Source organism: Synchiropus splendidus, chromosome 3 (assembly GCF_027744825.2).
Source record: "Synchiropus splendidus isolate RoL2022-P1 chromosome 3, RoL_Sspl_1.0, whole genome shotgun sequence".
NCBI classification, from domain to species: Eukaryota; Metazoa; Chordata; class Actinopteri; order Syngnathiformes; family Callionymidae; genus Synchiropus; species Synchiropus splendidus.
In genome coordinates, this window is record NC_071336.1 from 28,269,031 (window position 1) to 28,294,806 (window position 25,776).

A 25,776-nucleotide genomic window follows, 5' to 3' on the forward strand; every position below is an offset into this window, starting at 1 on the left:
AGGTCAACTGGTTTTTAATTGCCTCTTATTGACTCAGGTATTGAGAGAAGGGACGTTCACTCTGATTGAAAAAATCAATGATGCCTATAAACAAGAGAGGAAAACATGTAGGATTAATAAAATTCAAACTCCCAAGTGTATTCCAGCCAAGGGATGTGAATGCATAGTATTCCATGTCCTTCATGATGCAGCTTTAAAGCATCTAACAGACACAACTAAAGCTCTCTTGGTCATCCTCCCTACTCACACCTCTTCTATTCATATCCTCCTTTATCAGATTTATGGACCTTATTGTTTGTCTTACACTCTTTTTTTGCCTGGTGTTTCCCATTCTAAAAAGCATAATCCAACATGATTGGCTGTCCACCTGATGCACCAGTTGATTCTAATCTTCTCCTTGCAAGTTACACCCAATGAAAACCTGAAAACCTTTTCACTGCCACGTTCAACGGCTGTCTCCACCCGTTCCACAACGCCTGCTCTCGAATCTCTACCCACCACTTTGTATGGCTGAACTTAGATACCTGAACTCATCTGTTTTCACAACCTCAACTAGTTGCAGCCTCAATGGTCCCCCAGCCTCCCTTTCATTTACACACATGTATTGTACTGGGGCTCATTCCTCTTCTCTTCAGATCGAACCAACACTTCTCCAGCTTCTCCTCTCAGCACCAGACTCCTCCATAACCTCATGTGTCAGTCTGTCCATAACAACAGCAAACAGGAAAGGGTGGAGAGCTGATCCTGGTATCATCCTACTCTCATTTTGAGCCCCTCTATCACACCCACTGCACACCGAACCACAGTCCTCAGACCTGACTTTCCTGACGCTCTTGACTTCCTTGTACCGTACCACACTTCTTCTCAAGGAACTTTTCTTCTCAGAGGATCTCTCTAGTGCCACAAAGAGCTCTTTCTCTGCATGGAGCCATCCTGCTGCTCACAGATGATGACTTCTCCCTCAAGCCTGGACTCAACTATTTTTCCCACAATTTCCTGAATGAGGGTATAACTGACCGTGAACATTCAAATGTTGCTTATTTCACTTTAACAAAGTAATGCCATTTCTGTGGCCTTAACTAACCTAGCAAAGAACTCAAGCTCTGCCTTATTGTATTGCATAAATGCAACACCACCGTCTTGGAAATATTAAGCGGAAATAGATTGATAATCTCATTCAACTGCATTGGATTAAGGCAGATGAAAGTCCATACTGATGTATGCTTCAGGTGAATTTGACTGCCAATCAATCACCTGGGCTGACAGCCATGATGTCATGAGGAATCCACATGTACCGTGTAAGGTTTCCAGAAAAGTAAGCGCAACCATTGATATGCATGCAGTTCTCAAGGAACACACTGGGAAACCCATCGAAAATACAAGGTGAAGTCGCGGCCAGGATCTCTGACAGCTTGAGAGTCTAGAGTTTCTCCTCCCTGAAACATGAGGAGGGCGATTCTTTTTGATCTGGGACGAAACCTGAGGATGGAGGAAGAAGAGGGTAAACCCAGCTGTGACAGACATCAGGACTCACTCAAATGTCCAGCCCGTTGGCAATGGAACTGTGAGACGCGAACACACTGAGATAATATTAGCAAAAAAGTCATGACCTCATTAGTGAGGGATTCAGCGAGAAGAGACAACTTGTCAACCATCAACAGATAGATGATTACACTTATATATATCATCAACATTTCCCCTGCTGTCACTTGCCTTTTCTCACCCATTGCTAAACTTCCCATCTTCTCCCATTTCAAGACCTGCTTCTTTGCTCTGCTTCGCTACACCCACGACCTCCATCAGTCATGTCAAATAAAACTAAGACACCTGAAATCTGGAAAAGAAAAAATAATTCGACCCACATAATGGCACTTCACTTCCAACAAACGGGGAATATTCTCTTTCCTACATCCCACTCATGCCCCCAATACAGTCTCACACTTTCACGAAAGCAAATCTGCCACTTAGACAGTCATCCCAGCAAGATGTCAGGCCGAGGACATGTAGCACTTCATCCAGGTTTGAGTCTGGCGGAAGAAATGTCACGTGGTTCAGCCTAAAGCTTATTAACCATTTTCTCCCGAAGAAAGTGAATCCAGGCGTGACGTTCATTGGCTGGGTTGAGTGACAGTATGTGTATGTGGGGCTCTATTTATACTGTATTTCTATGAGCACGGCATAAATGCTGCAGGAAATCTTTGGCCTAAAATGGGCCAAAAGTGCATTTTCAATTCGGCCGCAAGAATTCTATCAGATTTCTGCTGATGTAAAGCCACCGCCAGTCCGTGATAGCGTGGATACTGCCAACATGTGTACGTCTGCGACGTGGAAGTATTTCTCAAAAAGCGGAATGTAAGATGTGCTAAGATTTAACTACAAGATGGAGTGCATCTGCAAGTGTTTCTCTTCGTTGCACTTATCAATTGTGCAAAAGTGGGTTTTGGCTGCACATAGCGCTGTTTGCAGGCTTCCCAACAAAGCACCACCAAAGCAAGAACAAGCACACACTTGGTTGTAGCAATCCTATAGATTAACATGAAATGACATGACACCACTTTGTGTTTTTATGAGAAAACATGTTTCATAGTCTTCGGACAGTCAATGAGAAGCCTGTATGTCGATTACGATTGGGTTAAAGAGTTTTGTTTTGAATTTAATTTAATCGTATAGTGCACATTGCTGAAATGTCAGTACAACTTCATTCATTATTTGAAGCATGAATACTACTTCATGAGATTACAATGCTTTTATTTTAGTGAGTTATAGCTATGAATACAATGGTATTAATAACTGGCATAATAATTATTTCAACGTTTCGGTTTTCATTTTTTTCTGTTTTCGGTTTCGGCCACGAATCTTCATTTCGGTGCATCCCTAATACATGCATCAGCAACAATAACGGTTCAGCAGCACAGCATCTGTTGGTGCTCCAGACCTTTCACATGGATTTAGCACAACACAGCATGTTTTGGGGGGGGATTTGTTGCATGACTGTTGTATTAACCCACATTACTATGTAGTGATTAAAGTGCCTAGTCAGGCTCTATCTGTCTGATTCTAGCTCAGACCCTTATCTGCAGAAAAGAGCTCAAACAGCAACTGCAAAATGGCCTGACATTAAGACTGTTTGAACAGACATTCCAAACATCATTATGTAGAGGTCAAGCTGGTGAAATTATCATGAAAGTCAGAGACGCCCATCATGAATTACGGACGCCTAAATTGCTTAGGTACAGTTCAATGGCTTCAAATTTGAGAAAGCCATTAGAATTACGTGAATAACAATTGAGCTAAAGCAGACTTCCACAGATACTTCCTTTCAGCATACATCTACTTTGGTTCTAAGGGACACCATATGGTTTTTGAAGTTCATTTGCAGTTGAAGACGGTGGCAGCACTCTCTCACACACACTTTCATTGTCATCCTTCGACACCACAGCCACTTGGTAATTCAACATTAGTAACTTTTGTACAGACACTGCTGGAGAAATGTACTCAATTGGACAAACATGATGTCTAGGGTAACGCGCTAGCTGTCTTCATTCGTAAGGGCAAAAATGGTGATGACTGCTAGACACTGTTCTGACCAGTAAACAACAAAAATGTGCTTTGGCAATTTTATGATATGAACTGTTTAAAGGGTAGCAAACCAAGAGGAGTTGGGAATGTAGTCTCATCTTGGTCAGAGGTTGATTCAGAGGGGCGAGCAAGCATCCATCCATCCTAAAGGTCAACTCTTCGTCTCTGAGGCATCTCAAAGGGTAATAATGGAGTGTTCCTTTGAAAAATGTATGCCATGTCTCCTCAAATTGTCCTGCGACACAGCCACAACAACTTGATCACTTGGTCACTAATCCAAAATACCAACTCAAACTCACTCATTCCACATTCAGTATCAATATATTGTACTAAAACGTAACATTAAATGATAATTAAACCTTGATTTAAAACTTCCTATTCTGTAATACTACAACTATAATTGTGTTACCACTTGTGGACCCATTGAGGATGGGACGACCGACCGCTGCTGTAATATTTGGCTTGTCTGGTTTGGTTAGCTTCCAAAGTAATCTAGGACAAGTTGGTGAATAAAGCCAAGCAATTGGGGCCAAATGGCCGAACCAGCGGGAAGAGAAAGAATCATAAAAAACAAGGAGACATAAGCTTGGATCATAAATTGAGAGAAAGGGGAGTTGGCCATCTATTGAAGACATTTCCACTTTCCAGAATCCACCAGGACCCCATCCATGTAGGTCGCTCAAAGTGAATATAAACCTCCCTCATCCCAATGGCAGAACAGTTTTTGGAGAATATGCAGGAAGTTATAGGGGAACGATTGAGAAAAAATTTTTTGCTGGCAGAATTATTAGGACTGATGGGGTTCATCAACAGATGAAAACATTCAAAATAAAATACAAAACATTCAACATACAAACAATGCATATCTGCTCCATACATATCCTTTGTTTGTGATTCATGGCATTTTCTTTCACACTAACAGCTTGCAGCCTTCACAGTTATTTACAACATGGAACAGAAATTTTCTATCTCTATTTAGTGCCTGAACAAAACAATATTGTTAACAAAAACACTAGTTCACTGAACAGCTTTTTCTTTTCCATCCAACTTAATGTAGCACAGTCACAGCACATCGTACAGCAACACTGTCTGTCATACTCCATTACCCTTTTTCTCCAGGGTTAATTAAGTACAGTTAATTTATAACACATTACTAATTAGAAAGCTGTGTCTCCAAGGGAAGCGACAAAAGTGGGGTGAAGTTCACTTGATGCAAAGTAGCTTTTTCTCCATGCAGGGCCAGGCCGCCTCTAGCATGTGTGTTGACTGAAACTTCAGAGGAAAGTTATGTCGAGAAAGTTTCTTTGATTGCCTCTATTCATGAGCAGTAGCCAAGAAACAACACCAATTACAGAGATAAAATTCAATAGCTGTCAAATCCTTCCCGCCAATAGGATGGAAGCCCCACGCACATCCACGTCTGAACAACACAATCATGGACTTGCTAAATAAAACACAATGGGATCCGGTGCTCAGTCGCTGTCACATTGTATCCAGAGCAGAGACGGAGGGGAAATCGGAGGCAAGAGGCGCATGGGCGGACTTTATATTTGGATCCTGCTCAGTCTCTCTCCTCAAACAACAGATTTTGTGATCATAAATTTTACATTGCTCCGATGCAGGTCATTTAATGTGGCTAGCAACAGCCATGAACACGCACGATCTAATAGAAAATCAGTCAAAGGTGAGCTAAAATGTAGACCACCAAAACAGCATGTTGATATCAAGACCCACCGAATTACTGTTTGTCCTTCAAATAACAAAGCAAGTGGGTATTATGGATATGAAAAATGAATCCAGTCCTCAAAATCTGTGCTTTTAAGCAAACCTCAGAGAATGCTTAAGCTAAAATCAGATCATCACAGATTGATATCTGATATCTGATTCTGTTTAAACCACTTTCACATATCAAAGAAAGACACTTCAGTTTGGCCACCTGAGTTTGAGATTTTGATGCCTCGTGTGATTGACTTTGAGATCCCTGTTTTTATATATCATCAATAAGTGAATTAATGTAAATACAATAATGTCAATAAAATATGTGAGGAGTTGATTCAATGACTCATGAGTCAGTCTCGATGCTGGAGCCCGTTTTCAAAACCACTTTAGAAGTGATCCTTACGCATGTTTAAGCCAGGTGCACCACTGACCTTTCTACGGTGCAGACAGCACCACTGCATCTGCAGCCGGTGCGGCTTATGTATGAACAAGATCTATTTCCCTTCTTAAATTTGGAGGGTGTGGCTAATATTCCAGTGCGCTATATAGTTCAATATTTACGGTAATAGTTGGTTATAGTTGAGGAGGAAAACTATTTTCCTGACAGATGTGTGAAAAGTGGTTATAAGGGATAAACATTAGAACCTTCTTACATCACAAGTATATTTATTCATGCATGTTCATGAAATGTTTTGGTTATTCGGGACCTGTTATTTTTTGGAACCCAGCTGTTGCTGTCATTAAAATACCATTAAGCTGGACTGATCACTGAACACTGCTCCTTTTCTAAAATCTAGTGATCCTCATCACTCCATCAGAACAGGCTGCTGTGAGTGAAGGGAAGGTGAGGACAGTCAGGCGGTGGATTCTAAGTGATTCTATTCCTCAGGAATACACACCCAGTGAGTATTATAATTGGAGTCTCATATCAACTTACATCTTTGGTTGTAAGTTGAAAGAGCTGCGCGGAGGTAAAGAGAGGACACAAAGAGATTCAAGATGACTGCACAAGCTTCTTAGACACCCAAGGAAATCTATTTATACCAGCAGCAAAATAGAAAGCATGAGAAGGGCTTTTTCTACTTCTTGTGTCGAACACTGGAGAGCTTTGTGTTGGCGAAAGGTTTTCTCCCTTCTGTGCTGAGGCCTCATGCTTTCAAGCTTAGTCCGAGGATAAAGATGCATTAAGGAAGATGTGTGGTTTTTGCTCTCGTACTGACAGAGTTTGTTTGGAGAAAGGACTGTGGAGCAGTGTTTCCTCTGAGGAAAATATCCATTTTGTTCAAATGGTTGGTCAATTGCCCCCAAGTAACTTGGAAAGAGCCCCTTTCAGACATCTTCAATGATGCAATGAAGTGTGGTTCTTTAAAATAATCATAAAAGGAAACTTAAAAAAGGTAGATCATTTAAATATAACTTAAAGAGGGGAAATTACGACCGTGTGTCCACAGTAATCTTGAATCACATGAACAATAGCACCAATTTGCAGATGTTACTGGTTTATCTGAGAGGGTCTGTTCATTTGTTTATTTGATAGCAGTATAATGATCAAAATTCAATGAGAATCTGAGGGTAGGTTGGAAATGGGCTGATGTAGAAGTGATTTGATTATAGGGGGAATCAGTCCACTCATGTGACCAGCTCCAGTAACAAGGAGCAAAAAACCTGACTGTATAAAACACAACACACGACTGAATCGCAGTAATAAAAACTTTCATGTGTCTGTGGTGACAATGTTCACACCCTAGTTAGTCATGTAATGACTCCAGAATACTGCAGAGCAAACCGCCTCGGTGGAGCAGCGGTTAGAGAACAGCTCTATAAACCCCAAAGTTGTGGTTTTGAGTCTGGCCAACAACGTTTACATTAGATTATTTTGGACTTGAGCCCATACATGCTTCGTTGTGCCATGCGTTTCAAAATGTCACAGGAGGTATGCGCTGTGTCAGCGCCTTTTCAATCACCTTATGAACTTTACCAGTGAGTGCAAGAGCAAAGATTAAATAAATAATAGTGATGAAAGTGGCTTTCAAACTGATACTAAGCTATTAATCTTATCATGTGTGCAGTAGGAATGGAAGGATTTCACTAAAAGACTGCAGATTTTGCGGGCGATCTACCTTTAATGCTATGCCAAATACAAGCTATCTTGAATAAAAGCAGGCAAAATCTTTTTTTTTTTTTTAATTTAAAGGGTCTCATGAGGCCGGAGGCCACCAAAGACTGCCTTCTGTGAACATACACCTCACTCACTCACACTTATAGACCATTGAAAATTATCTATTCACCATTGTTTTTTGAAATAAAATAAAAACATCTAGTTCAGTTCAGTTCAGAGAGGAGTTGAGCATCAAGCTTCAGTACAAATATGCAGAAGCTCTTCAGCCATGGTGCTTTAACGTTGTGTAACAACCTCCTCCAACAGCATGAAGAATTGAAACAGCTGATTATAAAGCACAGTGAGTTGAAGATCAAATATTTTCTTTAAAAACTTTAACACCTCAAAGTGCATTCTTAAAGAAAGTCTGCAGGGCCCAAAGAACAGCTGAATTTTCACTTAAACATGATCCACCTGGACACCTCTTACCTTAAAGACAAACATCTCTCTCCTCAGAATGGCCAAGGTGTTGAAGCCTCCATCACAGATGTTCGGTTTGGAATTGGGGTGAGACGGTCGATCCCCTGGGGGTCTGGGAGGTCGTGTCTGCCTGTCTGGTTTACGCGGGTCTGAGGGGGGGTAAGAGCGAGCAGGGGGCACCGTCGGCAAAGGCTTGGTGGGCTGTGGTAACTTGTCTGGAGGTCCTGGGGAAATCCAAAACAAAGCTGATGTGGACAGAACATTTTGACACAATCGCACAGAAGGTTCAACGAAAAGACTATAGTGGTGAATAAAGGTTGTGTCAAACAGAAAATCATACCAGTCAGCAGTCATGGCGTGTGCGCAAAAATCATTTCACAGCACTGAGCAGGAGGCACAGGAGGTTGAGCGAGGGCAGCTAACGAGTTGTTGAATGAATAATTGAGGACATGACTGTGCACGGATCTCATACTGTGCAACTGTGAAAACAAGTATATGCACTGCCATGTGTTGATGAGAGCTTAACAGATGCCGGAGAAAATGAAAGATGCAAATGTGACGGCGCCCACCGCGATGAGAGTGTTGATGACAAACGGCGGAGTAGTGAGTCAATAAATAATGAGGCTCAAAGCTACTGTAAATGTTCATGTGTGAACACAACTGCGCCTCATCATACCATTTCAAATGAGAACCACTGGCGGACTCCAAAATTGAAAGAGCGATTTCACTTATTTTTTATTTTTTTCTCAAACGTCAATCTGTGTGTGAGCCAAGTGAAAATGGTGAGTTGACTACATGGGAATAACACGGCTCTCTACTCTGATAGACACATTTCAGTCGACAAAAGTGATTGGCAAATCGACACGAGACGGATTCCATTCAGCGACTGTATTAAATCCTCTGAAATTCATCCCAGATTAGTGGGACCAAAGCTTGTTGATGTTATGCAAGGATGGGTAGATGGCTGGCTGAACGAACAGCGAAATCATGTCCATGTTCATAGGCTAATAACTGTTTTGGATTTTATTCCAATTTTCCGCCAATGTTTTCCTAAATTTTGGGTTTAGTTCTCTTGGTTTCTTCAAAACGTATTGTGACTTTATATGTGCAACATTGATAAGTAATCAGATTATAGCAGCAACAGCAGGAAGGCAACCACACTGTCTGTCAACTAAACAGCGAAACACAAAATCATTCAGTCTCGATTGTTATCCAGATTCATGGAAGTGCATTTCATCTCTTATGCATGAATATCAAATAGCTCTGGAGACTCATGACTATAATGCAGTAATAGAAACATGTTGCCCATTCCTTCCTAAAGCTGCACTATCTGTGAAAAACTGCAGAATGGCTCTGTCTGTTTATGATTCACTTCCTGATTAGAAAGAGAAAATGAGGTCAACTGCTCTGGGAGTCGAGCAAAGCTGCCATCAGTTGTCCTGCCCTTCAACTTGAAAACAGACGGGGAGGCAGAGGAGGAAACGCGATGTGAATGCATCCAGTTTTTTGATCGTTTGCCCAGGTACGTCAATCTCAAAGGTATGTAGGTTTGTGCTTGTCTGGCTGAGGTGCGATCCTGCGGCACCATGTCACTTCTATATCAGGTCACGCGCATGGTGTAATGTGTCTCATACTTCATGTCATACCATATACATAATGTGTTTATCAACACCGGATCGTTTGACATGTGAACTAGGGATGGCCAATATACTGCCAAACACAATCTCCAGGATGACAATTCTGCATCTCACGATTGAGGCAATGCAAAACAACCGTTTTGGAGAGAGAATTGTGAAAAGGTTTTTCATCACACAAGACAAAGGACTGACAGTTTGTATAATGATTTGGAGAATAGAATAAAACTAAATGATCATTTATTCACGATTTCTAATATTTCTTTTCTAGAGGAAATGTGTCCAGACTGGTCCATAGTTCAAGTCAACTGTTAAGAGACATGAGATACAGCAGACAGACTGCTCAGTTTAACCCCTAAATAAAGCTGGCAGAGCAGTCTGTCAGACACCAGCGGCTTCTACCAGAGACGTGAAACAATGAATTTCTCATCTCTACACTTGGTTAACTGTTATATTTAAACATAAACAAGTAATGATGTTGGAGACAAACGCAACTCATAAGTTTCATCATAAAGCAGTTTCAAGAGAGACTGTAGTGTGTCATGGAATACAATGAAAATGTATGTATCGTAATCACAATTTATCGCGCTAACTTTTTTTTGTCCATATGGCCCATCACTACAATGGATGATCAAGATTAGAGTCTAAATGGGTGCTTTAACTCAAGTATAGTGCTTAGTTTAAATTGTCACCAAGTGTTGTCAGTCAGTGTCTTACCATAAATCTTCTGTATCCCTAGCAGGTCGTCCATCGGTAGTTTAAAGTTGTCCGTGTCCATGTACTGGTAGAAAGGCGCCATGATGGCTGTGGGGTCGTTGGAATGTTCCAGTCCAAGTGCATGGCCGAGCTCGTGAACCGCCACAAGGAAGAGGTCGTTACCTGAGGGGGAAGAACAGTGACGCACAATCATTTCTGGGCTTGGCTGAAGACCAGGTTGTTGATGAAGTGGCTGACCCTGCTTCGCTGCTGTACACGGAATCATTTGATCAATTCAGGCAGTTTCAGTGAAGGCCATTCTGGAAAACATGGAGCGCTGAAGTCTAGGTCAATAATATTCGACAGTAACACAAGCTGCCACTCATGACTGCACACATTCCTCCTCCACATGGAAAATCCTGCACTCTGTGATGGGTCTTGACCTTTAGCCACAGAATCCCCCACAGTCTCGTGTCATCTGATGCCCAACTGTATTAATTTCCCTTTTGATTTGGAGCCACTGCATGAGACAATATTGATATGACAGCTGTGTATTTATCTCTACAGAAACTATTGTCATATATATATATATATATATATATATATATATATATATAGAGAGAGAGAGAGAGAGAGAGAGAGAGAGATAGATAGATAGATAGATAGATAGAGAGATAGATATAGAGAGAGAGTCAACATTAAAACATGATGAAAATGTTTGATACGAAAATAATTTTAATTAATTAAAATGAAAAGTGGGCAGTTTTTTGTAAAGAAAAAAACATGTACTAAGTGTGAAACCACTTCATCAGTCAAGTCTTCCATGGTCTTCAAGAGTGCCAAACTCAACATCACTTATTCATTGGAATCCCTACAAAATTGAGGCACTTTATCTCCCGCAAATCTGTCGCATGAATAACACATCAGCAGACCAGCGTGGTGATTTGGATCGCGCCGCAGCAGGTACGGCACAATTTATAGACCGGCCAACCCACAGAGAGGCTGCTTAATTGGAACCTCATGAATGCTTTTTGGCTGTATAAATGTCAGCAGCACTGCATGGGGTTAATATCCCTCACAGCGTATAAAAAGACAAGACTGACTGAACTAATATCTGGAGTTCAGTAAAGAGGCCCGGGGTCTCCGCCAAATCCTTCCAATGAAAGTCTGAGGCTTGTAAGAGTTGAGGGATTAACAAAAATGAAAGTGACATTTATGCAACCTTGTAATATTTCACCAGTTGTGGGATTAGGAGAATAAAAACAGAAAGGAAAAATAAAATAAATGTTGCTTTTGTTGCTACAGGTTTATAAAACCTGTGCGAAAGTACAACAGAAAATGTCTAAATCAAGCTGTATCTGAAAAGGACATACCGAAAGTGCTAGTACAGATGACTTGTGAATTCTCACTCCATTTCCGACAAAGCTGAGAAAAATGCTAGAGCTAGGTTGTCTGCAGGAGCACTGGTTTCACGTCCTGTTGGACAAAAGAAAAGAAAGACTGGTGTCTTTTCCTGTCAACGTCTGTTGGAGCCTTCAATCCTGAGTCAGTCGCTGTGCCTCCTGGTGCAATCAGAGGTCAGTCTTGTCACCCTGTTTCTGCTGCTTAAGATCAAACGGAGGAAGTCGGGGACATCTTGCTGACCCTGCGGTGCCATCAACATAACTCTGGGTGAATGTTAATTATCAGTTAGGGGCAAAGAGATTCTGAGTTTTCTGGGCACCATATGAGACACTACAGACTAAAGGACAGCACAGGCAAAGAAGACAGACAGTCGGAAGAGAGCTTCTTTTTTGTTAATCTCCTCATTTAGTTTGTGTCTCACCTTGACAGAATTACGCACTCTGAATGATATGACTAACTGCATACATTCTTGAACACTATACCTCTCGCAGCAGAAGTGCAGCGCTGTCTTCCAGGCAGTCTATTCAGGACGGGTCAAGGGTGCAGCTAATGAGATAGTGAGAAGAACTATACAACGACAAGATGGAGTGGAAGAGGTGCGGGCGCAGTTACGCTGGAGATTTATGTTGAGGCGTCGCTCTTTGACTTCTCACAAGGGTTGCAGTAAAGTAAACAGGGCTTGTGATTAGAAACCAGAAACCTCGACCTGCTCTTTCTCCATAATTTACCGCCTCCCTGCACATGACGCCTGCGACTGCCCTTCGCCTGCAGGCAGGTGAAACATGTGAGCCGCACGTTTAAGACATACTCACTGAGATAAACAGGCACAGAGCCACAAATCAAATAGGGGGCTCTTGGTCACTGCTTTTCAATTGCAGTAGTAGCTCAGATTGTCAGTGTAGCCCCCCTGAGGTTACTGACCCTCTGTTTGTCTCTTAACACAGGTTCACCCATTACATGACATTTGAGCCAGCACCGCTTGACTTAAGGCTGCTACCGTAAGTTTACATTTGCACATGAAAATAATTTACATCAAGCATTATAAAAGACAGACATTTGCATAATCTGCATGCAGGACTATGTGTATGAGTTAAGTCAAAATATACCTTATAACCACGAAACAAATGACATTACATCACAAAGGGTTTAAAGGGTTGTTTGTTTGTTTTTTACCACAAATAATCAGGGACAAAAAATGTTAGCTCCATTTGATTAGCAACTATTTTTGTTTAGACATGAATCGCTTGACAATGATGAGTTATTACTTTCTATAGGTCATGTGGGTTTATCATTATTATTATTATTCTATCAAGACTGGTCTATGGAAATAACTATCAGTATCAGAGAGAGAGCTCATGCGGACAAATTTGGAAATGTTCGTGCACCTACACAATTAGTGAACATGTCAAATGAATCAATAATAATTCTTAATGAATCGGGAATATTGCAGAGAAATGTCAAAATAAAACTGAGGTGAACTAAATAAGCAGCAGCTAACTCTGCATATACATTCAATAGTTCCAGCTTTACAGCAGTGTTATTGAAATGGTGTCTCAGCATAAAAATATAACAGAATGGCAATGTTGCCAAAGCAATAATGCATGTTATACTGGTGTATCTCCCAGCCCAACAGGCAACAGTGGACATGAAGATGGTGATACCAGGGAGAAGAAGAGGACAACAACCAATGAGGTCTGTGGCTGTGATGAATGAGGATATGAATAAGGATGTGTAAGGTTCAGGTGGAGGGCACTGTCTTGCTGAAGCCAGTGCTAATGGCAGACACAGAAAGAGGTTGAATTCCAAACTACTTGAATGCCCGATAAAGACTTATGTTCTCTGATAATGTGCTGAACAAAAGCAAAATATGGTCTAATGCAGAGATCGCATGAAGCATTGGCAGATACTCAATTTTTTTTTCTTACATCACATTTTCAGCAGACAAGAAATCTCTCCCCCATGTGCAACCATCAGTCTCGCTGCGAAGAACAATTCCCATTCTTAATCTTTGCAAAGACATTTTTCCAGAAACAAAGCAGCTAGTGTCGCTGTTGTCTTTTAAGTCAAAACAAGCTCGAGTCCCCTCATTCTCCCGGCGGACCACAGTTGTTCCCATTGTTCACACTCCCATAACTCCCTCAGCGACTGACACTGCACATTTAGCCGAGAACAAAACTTGTGCTGCTTGGTAACACAAAAGAGTGTTAATTGCTTTTCCTTATTAATGATTTTCACTGGTTTTCAAAGCACAAAGACCGTTGCAGTAGGCATTTTCATGGTTTTGCCTTTGAAGTAAACTGATTTTAATTGCGTATTGGAGTGCGTCACAACTTTCATTAAAACACGCAGACGTTTTAATGATAATGGGCAATGTGGATATTTTTACTGCCATGATGCGAGTCCCCATCATCATGTTTGGGAAGAGCAGACAAGCGCTTTGCTTCGGTCTGCAGAGAAAAGAGCGCTCCTCACATTAGAATCAAAGATCAGGCAAAGTAATCAACTTGGCCCGTGGGCCGTGGTGAAGTTTACAGCATTGCTGGATGTGACTCCTCTGAGCCAGAATGACGTTGGATATCAAAACATATCATGGCCCTGAAGGAAACCGGAGTCATGCGATGTGAGTGGGGCTATCTGAGAGTGGAGGCAGAGGGAGAAAATACTGTGAAAAAACAAGAGTCAACGAGAGCGTTGCTCGTCCAGGAGAGCTGTGCGGCACAGACAAGCAGCCAGAAGTTCTCAGCTTTATGGTTCACTGCCTGGCTCATAAGGTCCATGGACACATAGAGCTTGGCTGGCCACTGATGTCAAACCGTGAGTTGAACTTGAGTGTTGTTGTGAATTACAGCAAAATTACAAGAGCTGAATCCAGTTAAAGTTGTGCTACAGCTTTAAAAGTAATCTAGGAGGAAAGCGGTAAAATAAATGGCAACAGACACTGGGGCCCAATGACGGAGCAAGTCTCTGGCCAGACTCCTCCAAAGCTTTCCTGGCATGCAGGGATGTTGGGGAACATTTAACACCTATAGTCAGTGTTCAAGGCTTGGAGCAACAGCAGTGAGATGAAATCTCTCGATAGAACTCAGGGAGGGCGGCCAGCTCAACAAACAGGGCATTTCTGGTAAAGTCCATGATTGGAGATTACACATGCAGCTGGAGGAGTGCAAACAAGATGTTGCTTCATTCATCTCTGTAGAATGTTCCCACACAAGCCAAGCAAGTCAACAACAAAGCAAAGTCAAATGAAAGCCTTCAAATTAAAAAGGTTCATCAAAGGTCCTGCTCAAATGACATTGTTTGACATACAGGCAGGTACGAATATCAACCACTAAAACTGCTTGACAACTGCTAAACAATGACTGACAGTGTTTCAGCCATTGTGTTGATTATCCTAGCTTTGCTAGAGAAAATGCAAATATGTCAGGAGAGATGAAGTCGGCTCTTCCTGGAAGTTTGGTTACACCCACATGCTAATTCAAGCTTCACCCCATCTCACATTTGCCACCCATCTTACAGTGGGTTCAGCGCCGTTATTGACTGAACATTGTGCTTTCACCTCCATTCCTCACTTGCTTTTCCTCCAATTATCAGATAATTGTTCGCCTTCTCTTGCCATTCACACTCTGCCTGTTGACACACATTGAGCAACATTGTGCTCTTATAGTCGGAGAATCACGCCGACAAAAAACACGCACAATGAACAACAAACATACAGCTCTAAATCAGCTCAACAAAGGGTCATTCATCCCTGATTCCTCTTTAAGGCTACAGGGAAATAAATGAAGGTGTCTCGAGAGCTCACACTGATATTCTAAAACAGAGACAGTTCCTTTAATGTTTCTGGTTAAATTACCAGAATCCAAATGAACTACAGAAACATCCTTTCAAACACTGGCTAGAAAAACAGCCTTCCATTTCCATCTCTTAAGTAGACATATGAAATACAAGATTTCTTTAACCCTTTATATGCCAGTGTGTTTGCCTCTTCTTTTAATGGTGAATAAATTGAATTATATCCCCCCCAAAAAAATTTAATGGGTATTTAAAACACAAACAGTAATCAAACATCAGCCAGTAACCAGATGTCTCCAACAATGTCTTCAACCATCCCTCCGTATTTGTTACTCTGTGGATCAGGAGCGTCCCTCACCTCACTCTACATTTGATTTCCTCCAACTGCCTTTAGTGCTCATCACACATTAGCAAGCACTTTCACCAAGATCATCTTTCATAATGGTTTCGTACGTCAGCTGAAGAGTCTCAAATGACAGTCTCACCCTCGACCGACGTTTCCACACACAACCCACGACTCTCGTTTCAATAGATACTTTACATAAATGTATTTACATTTCAGGTTAATTTCTACACCTTCAGCTTCAAATATGAAGCTGAAAATACTATTACTACTAAAAGCTACTGTCACCTGTTAGGTAGAAATTGTGTCCCACATGATACGCGAAACATAATATGAGCGCTAATTTCACACGATAAACAATGTTTTCCTTTTGTTTCCCCTTCATGTGTGAAGACCAGGATCCATTATAATCCAGTAACAGTGTTTGCTTCCGGTAGTTTGGAGCAGTGTGCTAATGTGAATCCAAATCAGACGATCAATACCAGCATTAGGAATTCCCGCCATGTTCTGCCAAAATCAATGCTAGTTTTGAAGTCCAAATATCCATGATGACAAATAATGATTTTTAATACTAATATTCAAAGAAGGGGGTTACTGAGGGGTGGTGAGAAGCCTTACCACTTCACAGCAAGAAGGCTGCAGGGTTGCCTACAGCCTGAGGTCCTCAGTCCGTTATCGGTGGTTTACTCTGGGCACTCCGGTTTCCTCCCACAGTCCAAAACCTAACAGAGGTCTGAGTGTATGTGAATGATTGCTTGTCTTCTCAGTTTGCTCTATAATAAACAGGCTGGTGAGCTGTTCATAGTGTGATATTTGGAAGGTTAAGGGAAACTGAAGCCCAAAAAAACGCAGGCGGTAAACAGCAAACACAATGGTGTGATAAAATTGATTGATGGATGAGGTAGAGCTACAAATCTGTGCACAAAAGATCAAATGCACCATTCAGACATCAACTCTTCTTGCTGAGTGCCATGTGCCGCAAGTATCATACTGGCTGAACTTAATTATACAACTATCATGTATACAAACCCAGAAAAATCCTTTAACAAGCTTACATTTTTGACTTCTTAAGCGCTGGCATGTTTGAACACAAGTCGGTTTGAAAGCTACTTTACCACCAGTTTCCTCCCACAAACCCTGCTGCCTACCACAACAAAGGCAGTTCAGAGGACTCACACATCACATGCTTCCAGTTTTAGATAAAGATCTATTCCTGAGGCAAGAAGAGAATCTGAATCTCCCCCATTTATTTTCTAAGAGAGCGAGGTAGCGCCAATGTTGGGGACATTGAAGGGCATAGGAAGAGAAAGGACAAAGCAGAGATTGAAGATCTTAACAGAAACAGTTGAGATAAGAAAAAGGTTTCACAAAAGCAGAACAACCTTGAAGAGAATGCACAATGAATTAACTGTTCTGCATGATATAGAGTTTAAGTGATGTTTTTCTGATGCATTATTATATTAAGCTGTAACACAAATGGAATAAAATGTAAACAAAAATGTCATTGCAAATCATAGAAAGTTAAAAACTAATTCTGAAGGAAGCATTTCTAATGTCAAAATGATTTCATGTTTCAACAACCTAACCAGGTGTGAAGTTTTTTGATAAACACAATAGTGATTATTATTGCTGTTGTTATTATTTTATATTGATTCTAAGGAAATATAAGGTCGCACGTATGTGGCAAATTGCAAAAAGTATGTTTTTCTTGTAAACATCATTACAGTAAGCACATGAAAAAAATAATACTTTAAAAAAAGTTATTAAGCATTAAAACAAACATATAAATGATAAAAACACGACACGAATTGTACATCCCAGGAGTGAATTTTTGTAAAGCCCAGATATAATAATGGCTTTCTCTGTTTGCTGTTGATAAAACACATCCTATCTGCAACTCTTTGCCAGTTTGGAGCCTTTATTATTTCAGCACCCTTGAACAGCGCCTGGCGAAACATCAAACCTCCTGCCAACAAAAACCCACAGAACCTTATCTAGAGGGTGTCACAGGAGGACGCATAGCAGAAAATGAGTGTTAAAAAAACAAATCTCCTGCTTTCTCCTCATCACTCAGTTGGAGTAGAACCTAAAAATAAACCTGCAAGGACACCATATGCTCCAAGCAGCGAGCTTCTTTTAACAGGCTTCCTACAATTCCACTACTTGTAAAAAGTGTGTTATGTTGAGTGATAAAAAGACATCCACAGCTTTAAACGTGCTATCCACTTAGACCACTGGTTATCGATGGTAAACAGTTTTGCAAATTGACACCCCGGAGCCGAGCATTCTACTCCATCAATCAATCAATGGACAAATGCCCGGACCCACTGTGAACAGGTCTATCTCAACTCAGTGGCATTACTCCAGACCAACACCCAGAAAGGTCAACGACAGCTAATGTTTTTGTTCACTTTCTTAGCTTATTTTACAGGAGAGAACACTGAACCAAGGAATCTGTAATTTCCTGTGTGTACATCAGCTGTGTTTAGTTTCCACATTCACCCTGAAACTGGAGGTACATGAAGGCGTACTGTCTCCACAGTGAGACAGTTCGGATTGTTATTCACGGCAGGTTTGCTGTGATATTAATATTTGTTTATTTCCTGCGCTGCAATATGAGTGAAATCAAATAGACTATATTGCTTATTATTATCAGAATCACTTTGATTCATTACAGTGAGTCACATCCCACATACGCGGCTTCATGGCAGAGAAGAAAGAAACATCTGTTTTCTAAAATTGCGCTTATTAAATATTATCACAATTTCCTTCTTTTCTTCACAGTAAACATATCCTCTTTTTACCAGTTTATATATACATGTTCTCTTAAGCCTTGCTCTCTCCTCTGCTCTCCCATCGATTCGTCATGTCTTGGGATGGCTGCTACATCCTTCCCTGCATCTATCGATCCATCCTAGCCATTCATCCATCAGTCTCTTAAGAGGACAAGGCAATAATGTAGAGCAGTTGGATGACTTTCAGAATCGCTTCTTGCTGGGTTTTTTTTTTTTTTTTGCCCCCAGGGATGCGTTACTCTCCATAAAGATAATGCTTTGAACAATGATGGAATCAATCCCTGGCTACATGAGCAAAGTCTTAAAACAACAAAATTCCAAGCACTGAAAATACAGCCAGGTGGAATGTGAAGAAGTTCATTTTTCAATCTTGGAATATTAGAAAAATATTCATGCAATTAAGGAGTGTGACAAGATCTCAGCATAGCTACTAACAGGAGAATAGGGCTGTGTACTGGCAGGTATTTGCCATATGATACGTATCTTGATACAGGAGTGGCGATACAATATATTGCGATACAGTAAATTCTGCAATATATTGTCATAGGATCCATCATTTTAAGGTTACGATCGTCAGCTCAATTTCACAGTCCAACAGAGGAATGAACAGCACCCTCAATCAACAAAATAACAAATGCAGCAGCATTTCTAAGTTGCTATACGTTAAATATCAATACAGACAACGTACAGAAAAAACTAAAGACACTATCACACAATCAAGTCTTGCAAATATATTGACACAATATCGGAGAATCAAGTAATGCTTACTATGTATCGATATTTTCTTACTCCCAAACAGAAGTGAATAAAAAATTGAAAACCAAGCAAGCTGACATGACAATCTGTACACGTTAAATACCACTCCCTGCAATATAGTCGCACGCACAGTAGCTTGATTATATCGCCTGGTGAACCTTGTCATGTCTTTGGCAAATCCACTTATCCCAAGAAGACCAGTCGAGCACAAGGATTTTAGCTGATGCATAATTCAGAACGTCTCTCTGATACGAAAGAAGCTGAGGGAGTTCCTGGGGCTCATAAACATGATTCCATTGACCCTTCTTTAGATTTCAGGAGCGTCCAGTGGAGACAACAGGTAAACGCACATCTCAGAATCTCTCAGTAAAAGTCTTAGTAAACAACGTCTTTTCTGAGGAAGTTTGTGATTACTATGCAAGGTAAACACACTGTGCCCCCCTAAGACAAATGAGTGTGCTGCAGGACCCCAGATAATACCAGCACTAACAATATGAACCGTTTGGAATTCAAGGACAGGATTACAGGGACATGGAGTGAATCCCTAAACAAAACCTGTTTTTTCTTTTTTTTTTTTTTTTTAAGATACTGGCCCTTCCTTAGACGGCATTATTGTGGCTTCTGTGGCTTGGGAATTACATCCTGCATCCTTGACAGATGCTTTGACTGGAAATATTCCAAAAACAAAGAATGTCCTCCAGCTACACTAACAATTGTTCAGTTTGCATACTTACTTAATGAGAGGCTTTATTCATACAGTAATATTTCATGAGCTTATTGTGCAGATAGTATTGATTGGATGGAACAAATAAAAGAAAGTCCTGACAAGGATCTCACCGCATCTATAATTGACTTTTGTTTGATCGTTTTAATTTTCTCTGGATGGATCATTGCTGTCATGCAGCACAGGAAACAAATCCGCTGCTCCTATCTAATCCAGACACAAATGTTTGTCCCGGGAAAATAATACTGTAGCAACAACTTAGTTATCCGGCATTTACTGATTTTAGTTTGTCTTTATTTATTCAGTAACTTTTTGAGACTGCTTCAATGGAAGGTTTGACAGATAGAAATGTCATATTTCTATCTGTGAAGGTGCAGGCAGTGCATATTCACCTTTTCTTTTCTCTGATTTCATGTTCAACAGAAAGAAAAATATCACATCCAAACAATGCCACAATGTTATTACTGGCTTCAACAAATGCCTCAGATTCAGCTTGATGCACTGTCAAATTCAATCATGTTTTTCAATGAAACTTGTTTGGGCTCTTTTGTACACCACCCAGAAAAGTGTGACAATTTGCAAATCTGTGCATTAATTATCCATCATCCACAAAACACCACGCAACTTTGTCAGTACAGAGGACATTCGAGCGTTAATGAAAGATAAAAAGGTGCCATGTTAGGGATCTGAACAAAGCAATGATGCAACATCTACTCACAGGGATGCAATGCAGAGTAGCGGGGAAACAACACATTACTGAAAGGTGTATTAATCATCATCGCCGTTGAGAGAAGAGTCACATCCATTTGTTTTGTGAGCATGCTCATTTAAATAAGTTCACACATTTTATTTGCAAGAACAGACAGATAAATTAAGAAATAATCCTCTTTGGCAACAGCCCTTGGAGAATTATGCAAGTGTATTTCTGGTAATTATTTCAGGTACAACAATGTTGATAACCTTGATAATTGAATTTATTTTTTTCTGCCCTATATGATCAAGGTCAGGCCCTTTAAAAAATGCTGCTATATGGAACATTTTCAAGTCCCTTTATATGATAATAGCTAATCCATGAAAGGCATACCATTCTGCTGTGACTGCTGAAAGTCTTTTGCCACTGAATGTAACTTTTCAGTAATCCTCTATTGTCAAAAACCTCAGCTGCAGCAGAGTTACTCAGAAGACCCAGTCTATGTACATGTGTGTGTAGAATGTGCAGAGCAGCATTTATCGTAACACAGACTGAGATGAATCCACCAGCGTAAATCAGTCATGTCGTCACCCATGACAACAATGCCATCCACAGGGCGGCTGGTGGTCACCGTGACGACTGTTCCTGCCCCACAACGGTGTAACGGATTAGGTCTGACAGACAGTGGCAGCTTGCTAGACAGGAAATCGTTTCAGGTATGAGTGTGTCTGTGTGTGACCATGTGTTGTTATGTAGTGAGGCAAGAAAGCAAAAACAAATGTTTCTCAACACTTGGCCAGCTGCTGCACTTGTTTTCCTATTAGACCATAATTTGCATTTAATATGGTACCATCTCTGCAATAATTAACTGGGTTTAGGGGAGCGACCTGAAAGATTGAATCATTTACTGTAGTCCATATGGAAAATGGAGCATTTTACTACCAGCCACGTGGACTCACATGTGGCTAACGCCAGTGTTTACGTCTATAGTGTTAAGAATGCATCTCTCAAATGATGCTCATCAACACCTGGCTGTTACTTGCAAGCCATCGACTCCATCCAAACACATTTGATTTTAAAGCGGCTCATCATTTAAACGTAGACCCCCTTCATGTTCGGCAACATGCTGCTGAATTTTAACCAGCAAAGCCATTAGGATAAATTAAAAGACGTACTATTCACTGACATATTCTATAAAAGACTGGTGAGTGAGGGAACTAGGTACTCCAGCCTGAAACCAACATCACACATGCCCTCAGAATTTGTTTATATTTTCAACCCCGGGCAAACGTATTTCTCCACCGGCTCAATTAAGCAATACATCTCAGCTCAGGCAGCCAGCTACTGAGATCAATGGCTTCAAAAGACCATTGTTGTCAAAAACTGAGCCACCAATTATTATAGAACACTTTATTTTGAAGTGTTCCAGGCATGTCTAACTTGGAGTGCACATTGTGACTACAGTATGTCAATTGGATGGCCTGAAACAGCCAATGTATTCCCAAAGAAATGGTTAGGGTTAGGTTAGGTCACCCCCGCAACCCAACACTGTATAAGCGATGGATGGATGGCAGACAATAACTAATGGCTATGTTGGTAGTAGCTTTCAAATGCTTCCAAAAACTTCTACAATATTAGCTCGTCATCCAAAACACACACACGGCCCAAGAGAACACAGGATATTGCCAAGATCACAATCATGGCAGCAGGACAAAGTACCTGATATTTGGAGCATTTCTGGCAAAACAACTGAAGACGTTCAGCTGTGGCTTGAGACTAAACGCAGGGTTTTCCACAACTTATTTTTCCCAGCGTAGGGTGTCTCTGCAGGGTGTTGCTAATAGCAAAGAAGATGTGTCTGAGTTTGAGGAACAACAGAGCATATTGTGCATCTTTCTTGGTCCTTGACATGTTGACAAAAACAGCCACCATTGCGGGCGCATATGCTGCTAAAGCACTGGGGAAACAATTTGAAGTCGCAAAAGCTTTTAAAAATGCACCTTGGTGTAACATCAGTCACTGGAGAAGAACAAAAAAAAGTACAGCCCACTGCCACGGCAAGCATTCGAGGTTCAGCTAGTGCATGTTCACATTTGGGAAGTGAGCCAGCAGGAGAGTGCTTAATAGGACTGCATGCATTATTGGGTGTTCTCACTGAACTATGGACCGCGCAAGGGCGGGATTAATATTGCATTGAGGAGAGGAACAAGAGTGTGCGCGTGTGAATTTACTATGTTTTAATGATGCCTGACATGTCAAGTGTTTTTGTGGTTGTGCATGCAAATATGCGTGTGCAACTGACACAACCTGGCTGAACTGCGGTGGGAAAAATGGGCTGCATGCAAGCCGTCCCCCGGGCCCCATACTGCTACTCAACTTGCAGGAGACATCTTTATCAATTTGATCTACCATTGCATTTGCAGTCTGCATATAAACATTTAAGAAGATGCCATCACAACTTGCAAAGCCCTTCTATTAAAAATTCAGTTTTAGAAAGTAAGTTCCACACTTCTATTTTTGATGCAGTGCAGCTTCCACTGATCTTTGCTTCCCACTTTCCTCTTCAAATATTTTCCTTACTTCTTGCTATTCAGCCTTTTTCAGCCCGCACCGCTGTCTCTCATGTAAAATCTCCAACTTCCAATATTTGTCTAGAGATACTTTGTGATTCTCTCTTATGCTCTCTTTTCACACTTCTATCCATCGTGCTTTGAAACCATCTTTTGTCAGCATGCACTTGTTTTTCTCAGTTGCCTTGCTGTTTCTTAAGTCTCCAGAGGTCATCTCCTTCATTGCTTTTGACTCATGACTCAAACAACATCATGGCTAAGTCATCTCAACAGACCAAAGGGAAGAAACGTCCCTTAGATTGACTAAGAAAACATGAGGCTACCCACAATTCTGTGTGTAAAAAATAATGAAAAAAGACTAATTAAACTAAGATTATAAGAGTCTTGTATGAATTTAAGTTTACTGTGATTCCATGTAGTAGAGAGATATGTGTTAAATTTAGGGCTGCAACGACTAGTCGACATCGTCAAGTATTAAACTCTACGATGAAACACATCATTGTGTTCATCAACCTATACAACTCATATGGCTACTCCTTAAGGTTGTTGGTTACTAGTCCACCATCAAATTGTTGGCAGCCCAAGTAAAATTGTTTTTTCGGTGTTTTCGACCGAAAATATTGATGTTCCCATTTCATGAGAGAACGTCTTCTGATGGGTCAGAGCAGCTGCGTTTGATTCTAGCTCGAGATGTGTTTGTGTCACAGTGTCCTTGAGACACTTCACCCGGCAGTTCAGATGCTGCACGGTGTCACAGCCCACTGACATAGGTGAGTTACAGTGTGTATGAATGGGTGATCCAGTGTGAAGTACTTAGGTTGCTGGATAACCATGGAAAGCGCCATATAAGTGTGAGTCATTTACCATTTCCTGCAGTTACACTAGCATGGCTGTGGACAACCCCTAAAGAAGCTCAATATGCTTACACACATTTCCTGTATCATATGCATAGATTATTTCCAAAGTACAAGCTTCCACAGGTTATTGAAGTTCGAAATGTAAAATAGCAGAACTTACCATCATGATTAGGGTTCCCTAATGTCCACGGTTCATCGGAGTCAAAGTGTGTGTCGCCACCAATTCCAGGCCCTGGAAAGTAGGCGTGGGCCAGGAAACCGCCCTCTCCATCAAAGGGTGAGCTGTCGCCATGGAAACCTGAGGCGAAGATGATGGTGATGTCCACATCTTTTTTGGTCCGCTCCAGCTCACTGTAGGGCACAGCTTCAAAGCGCAGCGGCGTCACGTTTTGCCAGACATCAAAGGCTCGTCGGATGGCGTCGTGGGTCTCCTCCGCTCCCACTTTAGGAGTCACGTTCTTTATGCTGCAGGTTAAAAGCGGATTTCTCTCAGTACATTATCAGAACATCTCAAGACAATTCAGTGAGTTTTTCTCGACATCAAAGTACTCAGATGTAAGCAAACCAAACGGCAAGAGTTTCTGATCCATAAGTCCGGTTGGGTATAGCTGCTCGCCATGACGACAGTCACCGTACGCTTCTGTTTGCAGCTAATTCTTTGTTAACAAAGAACTAAGTGGAGCAATTTGGGAGAGAAAACAGCTGAGTCCTCGCCTGCCGCTGCAGGTGTGCTGGGGATGGAACAATTTTCTCGAGAATTTATTTTCTAATTACGGATTATCAACAGCCCAGTGCCCGCTGAGAGCCCCAATTTCAGTTTGGGCAATCAGGAAATCCTCTCTGCTGTTCATAAGCCCAGGAAAAATGTCCCTGCTGCGACGCTCTGCTATACTTTCCAGGGAGGTACAAGAGCCAACAATAGTGTGGCTATATACTGAAATATAGTCCAGTAAACTCTGTCTTATAACCCTGTATTAATAAATGAAATCAGATGCAAAACTAAGAACCAAGAAATGCTCCATTCTTTTGTGATATGTTGCAAGTTTCTCACATGGTGTGTATAAATATTACATTTTTTCCAGTTATTATGGCATTCAGTGCTACATCAGTTTTTTGATTGATTTTTGTTGATATTGATATTTTCATATTGTTGTCAGCACTTTGTAAGGATTGAATTTTAACTTATTATCCTTACATTTTCTGTCAGTTGGTGTGCAATTACAAAACACCACTTTCCTTTTATACAAATTGAAATTGACACTGTAATGACACAATTTAAAAAAAAAAAAATGCAGACGTAGGACCTCGTTGATAGATCAATTGGGACGCCCCTCTCTCACTTGAATGAATTACTTTTTGCAAAGGTAGTACATATCTTGGGTCAAGTGTATTGTTGAGCTTCCTCAGGGCTTTTCACCACACTCACTTGACGCTACACCTGGAGTTAGTACAGAAGTTGTTTGTGTTTTTCATTTCTGCTGTACTGAAAAAAGAAGACACCAATCGACACAAAACCTGTAAACACTCTTGGTGCCTAGCAGGTGAGATTAGTAACGGTATCAATGTATTGGATGACAACCTTATGTGGCTATACTGCAGCATTCTTAAGTTATAGTTCAGGACATCAGGACCTCAGCC

General features: G+C 41.0%; 1 protein-coding gene across 2 annotated transcripts in view; it reads right to left on the minus strand.

The window, feature by feature from the left end:
* LOC128755342 (matrix metalloproteinase-16-like) overlaps positions 1–25,776 on the minus strand; it is a 63,343-nt gene that overhangs the window by 13,717 nt on the left and 23,850 nt on the right. For both annotated transcript variants that reach the window (XM_053858669.1, XM_053858668.1), the window contains 3 exons: positions 24,299–24,603; positions 10,228–10,389; positions 7,886–8,100 (listed from right to left, as the gene is read on the minus strand). In XM_053858669.1, the coding sequence (XP_053714644.1) occupies positions 7,886–8,100; positions 10,228–10,389; positions 24,299–24,603 (682 nt within the window). The remainder of the gene's footprint in view (positions 1–7,885; positions 8,101–10,227; positions 10,390–24,298; positions 24,604–25,776) is intronic.